Below are 16,844 nucleotides of genomic sequence, written 5' to 3'. Positions count from 1 at the left end.
AGCTGCAGAAACATACATTTTTACTATTCACTGCCTAATGCTGTTGCCTTAGTCACCAACTTTATAGTAACTATGGCTCTATTAAAGCCACCACACAAACCAGAGCTAACATTTTAGTCCCCTAGTGTACCTTCATTCGTTGAAAGTTCCGAATAAGCAGGTCAAAATGCCAAATATTGAAATTTGTCAACAACAGGCATTTACTTTTTTTTATCACTATGGCAAGCAATTAGGCTTTCACAACCTACTTTCAAATTCACCCCAATCTAACATGCATCTGTTGGGTTGGGGCTGTCGTTCCCCTCCACCAGGGGAAGAGGTGCAAACCCCTTACAAAATACATTCCAGGGCCTCTCTGGGCCCCGTCAGGAAGAATTCTGCACAGGCAAAAAGAAAATGTGGGGTTTGCTTGGTTCCTGCTGAGCCAAAGAGAGAATGCTCTTCGGATCAAAAAGTCAGCGCAGTGAGAGAGATTTAAAAGCCCATCGGGATGTCCAGCCGCTGCCCTGCATCCCCCCCACCCGCCCGCGTCCAAATGCAGGTTCCTCCACCTGCCACGGAGGCACAACACAGCAGACCCTGGGGCCGCCTTACCTGTGATTGTGATGATACCCAGCATCTTGGACGGCGCACCTCCGAAGGGGGAGAGCGGCCGGCCTCGCCCTCCGTGGGCTGTTGGCTGGAGCTGCACGGGGTCTTGCCAGCCCCCCACCCCCGCAGTCTACGCTGTGATCAGAAAGAGCTAAGCGCCAGGCCACCCTCGGAAAATCAGGGAGAACCTGAGGTGCCTTCGGAGCTGCAGCCAGAAGCGGGCTGAGGCTGCATTTCCCCGGCTAATTATACGAGGACCCACCCACCCATCCACCCACCCATCCGGGCTGGCGGGCCGGGGGCTGGCCGGCCCTCCCTGCGCTCCGGGGACTTGGCACCGCGCTCTCGAGTCATGTGTTTCGCTTTAAAGGAGGGGAGCCCTCCCTGAAACTGGCCTCTGTTCGTGGTCAGTGAGGCTCTGCAGAGAGACCCAGGGAGGGTTTCAGAGTTGCTGGGATGAAAAGACCAGAGTCAGCAGCATTTTATCTAAACCGTTACCTCATTCCTGGCACTGATTTACTTCTGTATCTCAGCTTTTAATATTACCTAAAGGAAGATATTAAATTCTACTGCCATTACCAAAAGAACCCAAAAACCAAAACCAAAACCAAAACTCTGTTCTGTATCCTTCTGGCTGTTTAGAGGCTGATGAGGTGCAAAAATGCTATTCCCTTTTTAGCACCTATAGTATTTCATATTTTCACCATCTGCTTCTCTCTCACACACTGCACAGATCTGGGGTTGGCAACCCTCAGTTGTCCTGTTTCCTGAACTCTTTGAGAAGGGCTGTTACAAGGCCAAGGTGTGTCTTCAACACTTGATCAAGCCAACTCTTTAAAAAGTCCAAATATTTGAGCATTATGTCTGTCTCACCCCTCACCCCCTTTCCCCAGTGGCAGAAGTTAGCTAAACTTTCAGATCAAACTATGACATATTCCAATTTAGAGACACTGCCACATCTGTACTATACAGGCACACAGCATGAAAATCAGTCACAGCAGACATTTAAAGTTCAGAAATTTTCAAGCAGCCCTAAATTTTGTAAAAATCTTTTTTCACTGAAACTTCAGGTTTGTTCAATAAAAAGACATAGATAGGATAAGTGATAGCTTGGGGAGTTCTTACGATTTTGACACACTATTTCCATTGAGGTCCCCCTGGGTTTGTTTCCCTTTTTTCATCCTTTTTCTCTTTATCACTTCATGCCTTGCCTGTCTGACCCCATTTGCACAGACTCTTCCCCCTAAGTAAACAAAAGAAAGGTTTTACTATTGCTTTTTTCTTCAGACAGTGAAGATCCTGTTCATCACTGCTCTGGGGCAGGGAGGAAGGTGGAGGGCTTGGGGTGGACCGGGGTGGGCCAGAGTGTACAAAGGAAAGAGGGGGGTGGGGGGAGGGGAACAGAATTATCAAGAAAAGGCTAATGGGAACAGACGTGCTGGCTGGCATGGCACGTAGTTGCTCCCTCTGGCCACCAGGGGGCGCTACGCACCCTATCAGGCCTGCACCGAGCAAGGTTAAGGCGGCCTCGTTACCGGCAAATCAGACCTTGTTTGAAAAATCAGCTTCAGCTTCCATAGATCTGATTTCCCTCTTAGGTTCCGGCGAACACCCAGCCTGGCCGTACGTCCATGTGGGAACAGAGAGAGATACACCTTGTCCTGACGCCTGGGAGCTGATACCCAGAGAGAGCCACTTAGCAGTTTTCTAACCCTTTATCTTCCCTAGAGGAGTCTTCAGTTTGGTTCACAAGTTGCTTCAACTATAGTGAGAGTCTGGTGTGTGTGAAATGCTGCTGGTGCTAATGGTCCCTCTGTAGTCCACACAGCTAAGGGGTCAGGGCAGCTCCGCATTCCTCTGCTTCCCCCCCCCCCCCCCCATATAGCCCCCCACCCCTCCTCTGGAGAGACCTAGCTGTGCAAATCATGGATGAAGCCGACTATGGAGGCTGCACTGCTGGTCCACATTAAGTGAGCAGTCTGCGGCCTTCCCAAGCGTGTGTATCAGCCTGGGCTACCTCGGGGATCTGAGGTCCCAGCTCTACATCCTTTCTCAGCACCAGCTGTTGGGGACAGCAGATGGCGATCATCTGGCACCACCTCAAATACACATATTCAACTTCTGGGTGCCTCTGTTGATTCTGACCTTGCTTGGCTGTGCCACCAGCTCCTTTCCTTTCTAAAAGTCCAGATCCTAACAACAGTACAGCATCAGCTTTTGCCTGAGCTGAATGGAAGGAACATTACTAATTACAAATGTAAGGACCATTTAAAACAACGTTTTGAAAGGTAAATGTATCACTATTCAGCTTTGGCACTTAAACTTGGGAAGACAGATTTGATATTGTGAAAGAGGTGGTTTAAACCAGGACACAGAGCAAGAGATCACGTGGCAAGTTGTTGCCTCTTCCTTTGACCTCTACCTCGAAGAGTCATCAAGGACAGGGCATGTGGCATAGCTGCCCGATACACCTCTGTGTGTCTTGGATTTACAAAGAAAAGTCATCTATCACGATAAAAGCTGAAGTAAAGATCAGACCTGAGGCCAGCGTACAATGCAGGCAACTTTCTTTGGGTATCACTTCCATTCCCTATTTGCTTGTTTTTGTTACGTCAGAATTTTTAGAGGAAATCATCATCACTCAAAGCAGAAATGAGGGGAAAATGTTTACCAATATTACAAGTGAGTTGATGACAGAAAGTGTTTTCCCAAAACTTTATGGTTCATTCAACAAATATTTACCAAGTTCTTGCTCTGCGTTATTTATGCTAAGCCCCTAGGGACATAATTGGATACTGTCCTTGACCTCGGGGAGCTGAGTCTTGAGTAGCAGACACACCCAAAGAAAGAAGTGGGCATGCTCCAGGGTAGCCCACCTCAGGTAACATCTCTGCTAACCTCTGAAAGGATGGGGGACGTGAGGGGACAGCCCTCCCTGAGGCCCAGAGGAAAGCAGTCCCACAGAGGGAACAGCATGGGGAAAGGTGTGACGAACACAACATTGAGGGAATGTAAGTGTATAGCTACAGGCTCAGAGTCTACTTGGGGAGACCAGGAGAAGGGAGGGACAGAGGTGATGACTAGAAATGAGACAAGAAATATTACACTGGAGGCCAGATTATGAGGGGCTTTGAATGACATCTTAAGAACTTTGTAACAAATAACATAATTGAAAAATGGATTGGGGCAGGGGGGCGGGCTTCCCTGGTGGCGCAGTGGTTAAGAATCTGCCTGCCAATGCAGGGGACACGGGTTTGTGCCCTGGTGCAGGAAGATCCCACATGCCGCGAAGCAACTGAGCCCATGCACCGCAACTACTGAGCCCTGTGTGCTGCAACTACTGAAGCTTGCACAACTAGAGCCCATGCTCCGCAACAAGAGAAGCCACCCTAATGAGAAGCTGGAGCACCACAATGAAGAGTAGCCCCTGCTCGCCGCAATTAGAGAAAGCCCGTGTGCAGTGACAAAGACCCAACACAGCCAATAAATAAATTTATTATTTTTTTCTAAATGGATCAGGGAATCCCTTGGTGGTCCGGTGGTTAGGACTCGGCGCTTTCACTGCTGTGGCCAGGGTTCAAACCCTGGTCAGGGAACTAAGATCCCACAGGCTGTGCAGTGTGGCAAAAAAAAAAAAAAAATAGATGAAGGATCTGAGTAGACACTCCTCTAAGGCAGATAACACAAATGGCCAATAAAAGATGCTCAACATGGTGAGCCATTAGGAAAATGCACATCAAAACCACAATGAGATACCAATTCACACTCACTAGAATGGCTGCAGTCAAGAAGACAGACAATATAACAAAGAAAGGAGAAAATGGACTCTCATACATTGGTAGTGGGAATGCTTTGGAAGACATTCTGGCAATTCCTCAAAATGTTAAACATAGATTTACCGAATGACCTACAATTCTACTCCTAGATATATACCCAAGAAAAATGAAAACCTACATCCACACAAAAACTTGTACAAGAATATTGGTAGCAGCATTATTTATAGCAGGCATAAAAGTAGAAGCAACCCAAATATCCATCAACTGACATATGGAAAAATAAAATTTGGTGTATCTATCCAAAGGAATATTACTCAGTAACAAAAAGAAATGAAGAATTTATAAATGTTATAACATGGAGAACCACTGAAAAAATACTGCTAAGTGAAAGAAGTTAGTCAAAAAAGAGCATATATTGACATATTATTTAATTCCATCAGGAATAGGCAAGCCTACAGAGACATAAAGTGGACTAGTGGTTACTCAGAAACAGACAGCTGGAGAGACTGATAACAGGTAAGGAGGTTCTTTATGAGGAAATAAAAATGTGCTAAAATTGACTGTGGTGATGGTGGTACAATTCTGTGAATATACTAAAAAGCACTGACACCTATACTTTAAATGGGTCAATTGCATGGTATGTGACTGATACCTCACTAAAGCTGTTTTTTTTTTTAAGAAAAAAAAAAGAATTTTGTATGAGTTCTGGAGGCTGCAGGGAACCACTGGAGGTTTTGGAGCAGAGTTGGTGGCACATAATTTGAACTGTAATTTAGAAAAAGTAACTGGGCAGTAATGACAAGGAGGAAGATGCTCTAGAAATAAAATCGATGGAAACCACAGTGACCAAGGTGAGAAAGGAGTCAAGTTACATCACCTACTGCCCACGCGTCTTTGAGATCATCCGAATGGAATGAGGCAGCCGAAGTCAAAGGTCGGGAACCCCGAGGAAGAGGAATCTGAAGAAGGACTCTGAGAATGGACAGATATTAGCGGCCATCAAGAAGAAAACAGCATCAGAAGCCCAAAGTGGAGAGGATTAAGATATGGAAATAGTGGAAACAGTCAGACGAGACTCACAAAGTAGTAACTCAGGATGAGAGCTGAGGAAGCCTCACAGTCGGGGGAGGCTGGACTAGTGGACAAAATGCTGCAGTTAAGACAAGGACCAAGACACCATGATCAGCGCTGATGCTAAATTCACTAATTTCTTCCAAGGAGGCGTGAGTATTTAACCCACGCGTGAGTATTTAACCCACACGTGAGCACCGGGAGCTGGAGACTTGGACCCACGCCAAATCCCCCCATCACCCCTCCTTTCATTTTCTTTTCACCCCAGCTTTACACTCAGAGAAAAATAAACCCAAACCCAGTGAGGTCACTTTTCCTCTGGCTGGAAAGGGCAGGTGAGATCTAAGGGAGCATCTATGCACTGTTGCTCCTTTAAAATGCTTCAAAGATAACCTCAGGTTGAGTTAGAAGCTGCTGCAAACTAATAACCATGAAGAAGGTGAATATATACACTGAATTAAATGACATCAGGCAGGTTCTCCTGGGCTCAGCGCATTTTCAAGTCTCTGCTCCTCTGCTATGAAAACAGACAAATACCAGCTAATTGAATTTTACGGTCCAGCTGAGTTGAACATGTTTGTGTAGACACGGTTATTTTGATTCAAAATCCTCAAGACAATCTGAAGACTAGTTCCTCAAAGGGACTATTGTAATACGATAGAAAAGCTAAGGGGGATTTAAAAGTCACTTAACAAGATAATTTATCAAAAAAAAAAAAAAAAACCCAAAAAACAAACAAACAAAAAAAACAGGCAAGCGAAAATTAACTATTAAAAAAACTCAGTCCAAATAATAAAAGTGACATGGAGTACGTTTATTTCTCCTCTTATTGAGTTCACATGTTTTTATATTCTTTGATTTGGCAATTCTACTTTTATTAGCTACACCAAATGAAAGCACAGATTTCTGTATGAAAATTGCAACTGCTTGGGATGTATCATATTTAAAGCAGCGGTCCCCAACATTTTTAGCACCAGGGACCGGTTTCGTGGAAAACGATGTTTCCACGGACGAACGGGGCGGGGGGTGGAATATAATGGTTCCGGCGGTGATGGGGAGCGGCACGGGAAGCTTTGCCTGATCACTCGCAGCTCACCTCCCGATGTGCCGCCTGGATCCTAACACTCATCTCTGGTTTAGTCTAAAGAAGATTCCAAAGTCTTGAAAAACCAGTTATAGTTCTTTCAACTATCCATTCCCCCAGGGGGTGAAAATTGGTTCATGGTTCATCTTACTCCTTTATATATGAAGCACAGATTTTACATATATATAAAAAATACATATATATACACACACACACGTATGTGTGTGTGTGTATATATACATACATAGTTTGATAGATTAGATACAATTATTGATATTACATAAACTGGCATACAGTATATCTCTGCTGTTAAAATTTTAAGAGGGGGACCATTAGGGAAAAAAATGTCTAAAAATACTCATTGGGCGGAGCAGTGGTAATGAAAAGAAGGTTGAGAAATACTGCTTTAAATATAGTTAAGCCTCATTTTAAAGAATCCTTTGAAAAATACTTCTATAAGAAGCAAGAATACCTTTTATCATCAATTTCTCAGAAATGCATCCTAAAGAGACGTATCATCTTGCACTAAAAGTAATTAACCTGAGGCTCCTCTCGATTTTCCAGAAGAGAATGAGACAATCTTTGATTTTTCATGAAGTCTTTCTCAAAAGGAGTGGGAGGGAGGGGCCAGGTGAAGGTTCATACCGGGAAGAAATAATGGTAATTACCTAGATATTCCATAGTTGCCCACCTGAATTGTGATGTGAGCCCACCAGCAAGCCGCATGCAAGACTTTAAATGTTCTTTCTTTTTTTATTTTTTCCTCTCTCAGGCACCGTGTGGCTTGCAGAATCTTAGCTGCCCGATCAGGGATCCAACCCTGCCCCAGCAATGAAAGTGTTGAGTCCTAACCACTGGACCACCAAGGAATTCCTGACTTTAAATTTTCTAGTAGTCACGTTAAAAAGAATAAAAACAAACAGTTGAGGTTAATTTTAATATATTTTATCTAATCCAGTATGTCCAGTTATGTCAATATGTACTCAATATGAAGAATTATCAGGGAAATATTTTACATTCCTTTTCTGTACTATTTCACACGTAGAACACATCTCGAATAGGATCAGCCACATTCCAAGTGCTCAACAGCCACATATGGCCAGAGCACAACTTCTAAAACTACACAAGTAACTGAACATCCCTCCTTTCTGCTCACTCATTTCTCAATGACAATTCCTGCTTCTTTCCCAATGACTATTCATGTGGGATCTTAGTTCCTTGATCAGGGGTGGAACCTGCACCCCTTGCATTGGAAGCTCGGAGTCTTAACCACTGGACCTCCAGGGAAGTCCCCTGCAATGACAATTCTAGTCCTGCTTCCATCTTCTTGCCTCCTGGACAGAAACGACCAAGCTATCCAATCACAGAACTGCCCTCAGTTCTTCAACATTCAACCTAGAGATGATTCCTTTGTTTTCTCAGAATCATCTAGCATAAGTCCAAATCCTATAATCAAGTCCTCCCACCTCCCTGTTACTGCGCCACCCATGCTAGAATCCTCCCTTGGTGCAGCAGGCTAAATAAACCTAACTTGGTTTCACTACACATGAGTTCCTGGTGGTCTATAAGTGGCAGGGAATTAAACTGCCATCGATAGATTTAATTGGTACAGCTGTCTCTTTCATTATCTCTTGAGTTAATATATTCAAATCTATTATTTTCGCACCAAATTTTACTGTAATCATATACAATAATAAAGTGCTTAAACCATTTTTATTTTTACTTAAAAGATCAGCTAGTATGTTTAGACTGGCTTCAAAAGTAATCGCAAAGCAAGACCTTACACTTGCAGAAGTAATAAATTTATTTAACCTGTAGTCACATGAATTAAAATTTACTTGTAAAGACAACTTCGCTACAAATCTAGAGTGTGATAGTTAAAAGTATGTCTTTTTTTTAAAGTGAAGGTAGAACTACTGGGCATATACCCAGAGAACACTGTAATTCAAAACGGCACATGCACTCCAATGTTCACTGCAGCACTATTTACAATAGCCAGGACATGGAAGCAACCTAAATGTCCATCAACAGATGAATGGATAAAGAAGATGTGGTACATATATACAATGGAATATTACTCAGCTGTAAAAATGAATGAAACTGGGACTTTTGTACAGACATGGATAGACCTAGAGGCTATCATACAGAGTGAAGTGAGTCAGAAAGAGAAAAGCAAGTATCGTATATTAACACATATATGTGGAATATAGAAAAATGGTACAAATCAACTGGTTTGCAAGGCAGAAATAGAGACACAGATGTGGAGAACAAACATACGGATGCCAAGTGGGGAAAGCGGGGAGGGTTGGGGGGGAATGAACTGGGAGATTGGGATTGCCATATAAACATTACTGATAAGAAAAAAAAATGCCAAATTGTACACTCTAAATATATGTAGTTTATTGTATGTAAAAAAAATAATAATAATAAAGTGAAGGTAGAATTCACTACCTAGACAGAATCTGGATGACAGAATTTACTTCTAATGCCTCCAGAAAATATAGTCCTGGCTCACCAAAATTTACTACATAAACTCCAAAGTCATGGGAATTCCCTCGTGGTCCAGTGGTTAGGACTCTGCTTTCACTGCCGAGGGCCCTGAATTCAATCCCTGGTCTGGGAGCTAATATCCCACAAGCCTTGTGTCAAGGCCAAAAAAAATGTCTAGAATAAAAAAAAATCAGTTCTTAGAAATTAAAAATGTAGTAACAAGATGAAATCTATTTTCAAGGACATGTTCCAAGAATAAAGAGATACAAACTACAGGAAAAAAAAAAGTTTACTAAACCATTCTAGAAGTTCTAAAATCTGAATAATAGTAATCCCAAAAAAAGAGCAAAGAGGGAAATGGAAGACATAACTTCCTACAAATGAACTGCATGAGTTTCTAGACTGAAAGAGGTCACACGAACCCAGCATGTTGAATAAGTGGATTCACGTGAAGATCCATCGCTGTAAGGTCTTCAGAACACTGAGGATGAAAAGGACTCCATGAGCTAAGGAGCTCTCCAAGGGCTTAAGATCAGAACAGCATCAGATGCCAACAGTGATACATTTATCAAGATGACACCAACAGAATCCTAAGTGTTAGAACACTGAGTGCAAACTAACACAACTAGGGGAGCGTGCAGGGCCAAGATGTGACGCGCGTGAGGAAAACGTCACACTTCTGTGCACTGAGCTTACACTGAGCTTACAAAGTGGGGCCACAAAGCTTGAGGTGAATTTTGGGGGCTCTGCAGGAGGCGGCTTAGAAGCAAACCCTGGCTCTGCTGAGACCTTTTCCATGGAGACTATCACTACAACATCCACTTCTGCTTTATTTACAACAACAATGACTTGAGAAGTGGGATTCTCTTATTCTTATCTCTAACTACTGTTATCACGTAAGGCTGTCTGCTTATGCTCATATTGGGTGAAGTACCAAAAGGGTGACTGAGGATTGCAGCGTTAGAAATACCAACATGTATGGACATTTTCTTCTATTGTCTTCACTCTATTTGGCAGTAGTTCTTTTAGCAACATCCTTGATGGGGAGCTCCATCAATTTACTTCTCTCCTCCAATCAGTTCTTTCAGTACATAATCCTTGGTTTAAAGCAAACCAAGCTGTTCTCATGATTTAAAGAGTCTGAGAAATAAACTATTCTTCAGAAGTGGGAATACTGAAATTAAAACCCAGTTATGCTTGGCACATCCATGTCTGAAATATATATATCAGCCCTGGCATTTTTCTCTGAATGTGAGACAGCTTGTTTTCTCTGGGGATGTTTTGCCTAGAGGAGAAAAGATTAAAGGAAAGACATGAAAAATGTTTTCAAATACTTAGAGGGCCGCAATGTGGAAAAAGGAGGTGAGTTTGTTCTATGTAGTTCCAGAAGGCAGCACCAGGAGCAGGGAGCAGTTGGAGGAGGCATATTTTCAGTTCAGTGGAATAACTGGTTTCCTTTTATGGAGAAACTCCCCAAACCTTCCAGTGTTTAAGCAGAGGAGCCTCCTGTGTGGGGGCAGGAGGCTGGCGTAGACAGCCTCAAAGTTCCTTCCCATTGAGGCTTCTTGGTCCCAAACCTGGCTTTCCAGCTGTCAGTCATGAAGGTAGATGTCATGGGATGAAATGCATCCTCTCCAAATTTGTATGTGGATGCCCTAAGCCCCAGCACATGAGAGAACATAGCTGTATTTGGAGAGAAAGCTTTTCAAAAAGGTGACTGAGTTAAAATGAGACTGTTAGGGTAGACCTGAATCCAATCTGACTGGTGCCTTATAAAAGGAGATTATAAGGCCATACAGACACCAGGGATGGGCACACACAGAGGAAAGACCATGTGAGGACACAGCGAGAAGGCACCATCCACAAGCCAAGGAGAAGCCTCACAGAAACTAAACCTGAAGGCACCTTGATCTTGAACTTCCCAGCTTCCAGAACTGTGAGAAAATAAATTTCTGATGTTTAAGCCACCCATTCCATGATATATTATTATGGCAGCCCGAGCAAACTAATACAGCAGAATAACTGCCTGGTACTTGGTGTCAGTCTAGATACTGCATGTCCATGTTAAGAAACATTAAAGCAACTAGTTCATTCAATTAATTCAATCTAGCATGCATCAATTTTCACCAAAATAACTACTGCATGCATTGTTAACTCGCGGGGGGGGGGGGGGCTATTTGATATCACTTTGTACCAACACAATTACAAAAACTGTAAAAATTCAAAGTATGGTGCTCAACAACAAGATTCAATTGATAGGCTAAAAAGTTGTAGAACTTAAGCTCAGAGAACGTACCTTCCAGAGATATATACAAATATAAATCAGAGGATTTATGTTATCAAAGCATCCTTTCATATAAACTAGGGACACTGTGCTCTAGAATATACACTGCCAGAACCATCTGGGGGTTGCTATATTAGATGAAACTGGAGCTGTTTTGCTGAGACGAAGCGAGAGAGTAGCACAGACATATATATACTATCAACTGTAAAATAGATAGCCAGTGGGAAGTTGTTGTATAACAAAGGGAGTTCAACTCGAGGATGGAAGATGCCTTAGAGGACTGGGACGGGGAGGGTGGGGGGGAGTCGAGGGAGGGAGGGAATACGGGGATATGTGTATAAAAACAGATGATTGAACTTGTGTACCCCCCCAAAATAAATAAATAAATAGATAGAAAGAAAGAAAGAAAGAAAGAAAGAAAGAAAGAAAGAAAGAAAGAAAGAAAGAAAGAAAGAAAGTCTTTGCGAAAACACCTAAAGGAATTTTTTTTTTTTTGGCCTGCACAGTGCGGCACGTGGGATTTTATTTCCCCGACCACGGATCGAACCCGTGCCCCCTGCAATGGAACTGCAGGAGTCTTAACCACTGGATCACCAGGGAAGTCCCCTAAAGGAGTTTTATTAAATAAATAAAATGCTAAATTTAATGTTTCCGTTTGTGGCTTATTCACAATTAGAAAACCATAAACTGCCTCGGTTCCTCCAAGGGAAAGGGTCTGAATCTTGGTATGTTACTTGGACAAATCTATACAGGCCATCTCACCTATGCTCCTCCTCAAGTGGACAGAGCATCCATCCTACTCTTGAGTGCACAGAGCATCTATCCTACTCACGGGTGCCCTGGAGTAGCCTCAAAACTACAGCCATTTATAAGGAAGTCTCTGCAGTAATTTAAGATTGACTGACAGTCTTTGGGACATTTGCCAGCATCGTTCACTCATCCTGGGCCAGAACCAACCCCTATTACATGATTCTGATCTTCCCCTACGTAGGGGGAGAAACACGTTACTTTGTGGCCACATTTATGAAGCTCCTTATCTTTCTTTCATACCTAATGACATATGGAGACATTCTTGACTGTTTTCCCCTCTTGAATTTTTTGTTCATTATAGTAACACTTCAAATCTAGAAGATGGCTTTTAAGATCAGACTAAAAAGAAAAAGCATAAAAGTATGTTTATAAAAAGGCACGATGAAATTGCCAAGTAGATTCCCACCTGCCCAAAGTCACTTGCATATCTTCGATGGCTAACCCATCATTGCTTTTTTTTAATGCCTATATTACCAGGACTACCGATGTGACTCAGTCACATAATTTCAGAGATGGATGAGGGTGTTCATTTTACAGATGAAAACTGATGCTCAGTGAGATAAAGGGGTGTATTCAATTCAAGGTCACACAGAAAGAGAGTGAAAAAAAGCAGCCTTGCCCAGGTTTTACTCTCCTGGAATGAACTGACGATAAAGGGGAGGGAGAATGGATAGAAGCCTTACTCTTTATCCCTTCACCCCACCCCAACCCAAAATTTTTCAAGTTAGAATGAAAATAAAGGTTCATTGCACTGTCAGACTTAATATATTTCAAGGGGAAAAAAAAATCTCCATACAGCTTGATTGTTAGTTACTGAAAAATAAATCTGTGTTTCTTTAAAGATGAAAGCAGCAGAGTATTTGTACCAGAAATTTGTCAATGACATAAGTAATTTCAGAGAGGCATGCTAAAAATATTGCTGCGGAGCACAGGGCCGAATTAAAACCAGTTCCCAGAAACTGCAGACTGTAGGACTTTTGCCTAAGTTCAAGGCCTAAGTTTGTGACTGTTTCAAAACATTACAAAACAGGATACAGCTTGAGAAAATGTCATGCAATAATATTCTATTTGAAATACCAAAGTGTTGGAAGGGAGACCCCTCTCTTTGTCTATACAGCCCTCATATTTGATAGCATCACTGGGAGTTCTCATTTAACTGCAGGCAGGTCAGGGTCTGATTTCATGTTTCCAGGCAACAACACCTGGATAACCAATGGCGGGCACCTGTGAGAGCCCAACACTGAAGCGTACCCAGCTTTGTCAGTGCTGATGCAACAAAGGAAATGGAGACTTAGATACATCTAGAAAGCTCTTCTTTGTTGTTGTTGTTTTTAAATTTATTTTTACTAATTTATTGGCTGCATTGGGTCTTTGTTACTGCGAGGGCTTTCTCTGGCTGCGGAGTATGGTGGCTACTCTTCACTGCAGAGCACGGGCTCTAGGAGCTCAGGCACCAGTAGTCGTGGCATGCGGGCTCAGTAGTTGCTCTGCAGCATGTGGGATCTTCCCGGACCAGGGATCACACCCATGTCTCCTGCATTAGCAGGAGGATTCTTAACCACTGCGCCACCAGGGAAGTCCCCGAAGCTCTGGTGTTTAACTATGCAGGGAATGAATTGATATAAAGGGAAAAGCAAACAGATCCTCCTCTCCCACATGAGTGAAAATGCAGTAGTGTTAACTCTAACTTAAAACTGTGTCTTCACTTATTCAAATATTTTTTTGAGCATTTACTATGTGTCATACGCTGTTCTAGACTCAGGGGATTCAACACTGAAACATATAAATTCCACCCCTGTTCCAAGAAATCTCTGCTCTTATGGTTCTTATAGCAGAGGTGGGGGATAAGAGACAGGTATACTGAAGGCCAGATGTCGACAGCTGATGTAAAGAAAAATAAAGGAGGCGTGGAGGGGGCAACAGACATGGCTTCATGAGAATACTAACAAGGTACCAGCTATGTCACAAACTGAAGGAGAAAAGGGATTGACTCATAAAAACATTTCTTCCCAGTTGGGAAAGCAACCTCTCACAGAAAAACCAGTATTTTGGGGGAGTCATCTTTGAACAGCAACCTGGAGCAGCACATGGGGAACTCACTCTCCAGATAAAGTTATTCAATGATCAAAAAGCAGAGAGGAACGACTTGTAACCCCGGAATGGATCTTCTGTAAGGTAACGAGATCCACGGGGAAGGCTGTGATCACTTGGCAGTAACCTCTGGCCCTCCTGTATCCCAAAGGCCCTGTATACCAGAAGCTGCCAGGCTCAAACAGCAAAGTCAATAAAGGCCAACTCAGTGACATTCCGCACCATCAGAAACATGAAATTCTCTACCGTGCTGCAAATTCAACTTCTAGATAACTGAGCAATGGATCCTCCACTTTTGGTACTGTGTCTGCAGGGAAAATATCAGGATGTAGAAAAGTAGAACCTTGAGAAAGGTAAGGAACACACTCTCTCAAGGGGGGGGGGGTGTTTATTTTTCTTGGGGGTGAGAGGATGTTTTCCAGGATCGCCTCCCAGATCGGAGGAATCAGAGCAGTGATTCACGTGCACTGTTCTTGAAGCAGCCTCCTCACCACCCTGCTCAGCAGAGCAAAGCCTGGTCCCCGAATTTGGGGGCTGACATTTGCGGCTGACCCCCAAGTAGCAAAATGCCAAGGCATATGTGAACAAAACTTCAAAACCTAAGGAGAGGACCACCATTGTGTGTGTGTTCTTTCACACAAGCAAATGTGACCTGTGAAGGATGGAGAAAACAAAAGCAAACAACGTCTGCTGTGGCTACTCTGCAGAAAGACAAATCTCAAAGAACCCAAGAAATAACTGCCTTGTAAATGATACATTCAAATGTACTAAGATCACAGTTTCGTGATTACTCATATATGGCAATGAGTTCGGTAGACACTTTAATAAATGTGTTATTAACAAAATAAAGCAGTCAAGTTTTTTTTACTTTGTAATACTGTATTTCCTCATCTGTTTGCAAAGAAAATAATCTGCCCAACAGACACTAAGATTGAATTAAAAAAAAAAGCTAAAAGTTTTAATTTGCAAAAGTTTGAAATCTAAAGTTGGACCCAGACCAAGACATAACGTTTTAAAAGTCATTCTTGTTCAGGCACTCAGAGAAACTCACAGAAAACCATATAAACAATAGACTATAGAACAAATGACAATCTGGGGGAGAGGTCTTTTTTTTTTTTTTTCCAAGTCTTTCCAGCAGAGAAGATTAAAACTTGCAGAAGCTGATTTTCCACAAAATGGCACTTGTGCATCCCCTGTGAATGGGGTATGGCTGGATAGAACTTTACGGTTGGGAAAAGCCTGTATTTCTATATAAGCAGTTGTGATAAATGATATATCGCCTAAAAAGAACTCAGAAGAAAGGGACTAACTCCAAGGCTAAAGTAATTTGTTGTGAATTATTTTTCTTTTTCATTTTAATAAATATCTGTTTTCATGTCTGATTTTATACTCTCTAAAAGATGGTCCCCAAAATTATATAATCTTCAAGCACTCTCCAAAATACACACACATATATCTGAACCCTACAGTGTAGTTTAGAAAGTATTTAGTAAGCAGATCCCTTTTTCTGTCATTGAAAGAAAGGTTACAAGGAAACAGGACTTCATTTTCATTATAGGACAAGGATTGGTTCTGAATTACCAGTATTTCTGGTTTCAGAAACAAAGTCAAGTGGGAAAGTATTTTGCTTCTGGCTTTGTCTAACTATTGTCTGTCACTTTATAAATTAAAACCCCTCTAGCGGGAATGCCCCTCATTTGTTGTTTTTCCCATCCATCGATCCACCTTTGGCAGGACCAAACTCCACTGCTGGCCAATCCTCCCAGGGACCAGGATGGCTCAGATCTTTTCTTACTGAAGTGGACAAGAGTGGAAACCAACGTCTCTCAAAGCCTACAATTAAGCATTATATCCCAAATTACGCCTTCGTTTACGTCTCAGTAAGCTGCCATGTAGAGTACAGATTTCTGGAAATACAAAAAGTCTAACCGCAGGTTATCACTGAAGTCAAAGGAAAAGCAGGAAAAAAAATACTGTTTAATAATTTAACGTAAAGAACTTGTCTGCATTTGCATTCACAGGCAGACAAAGCAGGAAAAGAAGAAAACCATAAAAAAACAAGTGTACCACACTGCCTCAGAGACCCTAACAAACCAAAGAAATAACAGTTCTGCCTAAAACAGTAAAAGCTCATCCCAAAGGCAGAGCCTTCGGAAATGCCTCCGGGGGCACCCTTTGCAGCCCTGGGCCACACAGGGGTCCTCTCCTAGGCCCCCAGGCCTTTTCAGGATCTTGTGAAGGACAAGGTATATCAATTACTACTCTTCCTGCAAGAGGCATCTGGTATTTGCTCAGACCCCCCCAAGGCCATGGTCAGCTCAGGGAGACAATGGAATAATCACAGGGTGGGAACAGAATCACTTTCTGTAAAAATCAGTGTTTAAACACGTGGTTGAAAAGGGAAAGAAATCAAATCGGGACGAAAAGAAGATAGCCAGTAAACATGCCACAGATGAGAGAGGATTTCCATGCTACCTGGGATTGTACAGATACAGGGGCATCTGCCGAAGCCCCTCCCTTCTCTTATCAACACTCCACACCAGGTCAGATAAAAGGCCCCGGCCCGCCACTCCCCTGGGGACGTATTTCAGTGATGCCACATTGCCAAAATACTTTCTAAACTCCACTCGGCTTTCAGCCTCCCACC

At 42.7% G+C, this 16,844-nt stretch overlaps 1 protein-coding gene across 2 annotated transcripts in view; it reads right to left on the bottom strand.

Moving 5' to 3' along the window:
- Positions 1–16,844, bottom strand: part of AKAP12 (A-kinase anchoring protein 12) — a 97,017-nt gene that overhangs the window by 20,966 nt on the left and 59,207 nt on the right. The window contains exon 1 of one of the 2 annotated variants that reach the window (XM_057740089.1): positions 595–691. The exons of the other annotated variant lie outside the window; for it this stretch is intronic. Within the exon in view, the coding sequence (XP_057596072.1) occupies positions 595–619 (25 nt within the window). The 5' untranslated portion in view covers positions 620–691. Of the gene's footprint in view, positions 1–594; positions 692–16,844 lie in introns of those variants that run through there. 2 annotated transcript variants of the gene reach the window in all.

This window comes from Hippopotamus amphibius, chromosome 6, assembly GCF_030028045.1.
Source record: "Hippopotamus amphibius kiboko isolate mHipAmp2 chromosome 6, mHipAmp2.hap2, whole genome shotgun sequence".
In the NCBI taxonomy this organism is placed as follows: domain Eukaryota; kingdom Metazoa; phylum Chordata; class Mammalia; order Artiodactyla; family Hippopotamidae; genus Hippopotamus; species Hippopotamus amphibius.
This window is presented reverse-complemented; position numbering and strand designations above follow the sequence as displayed.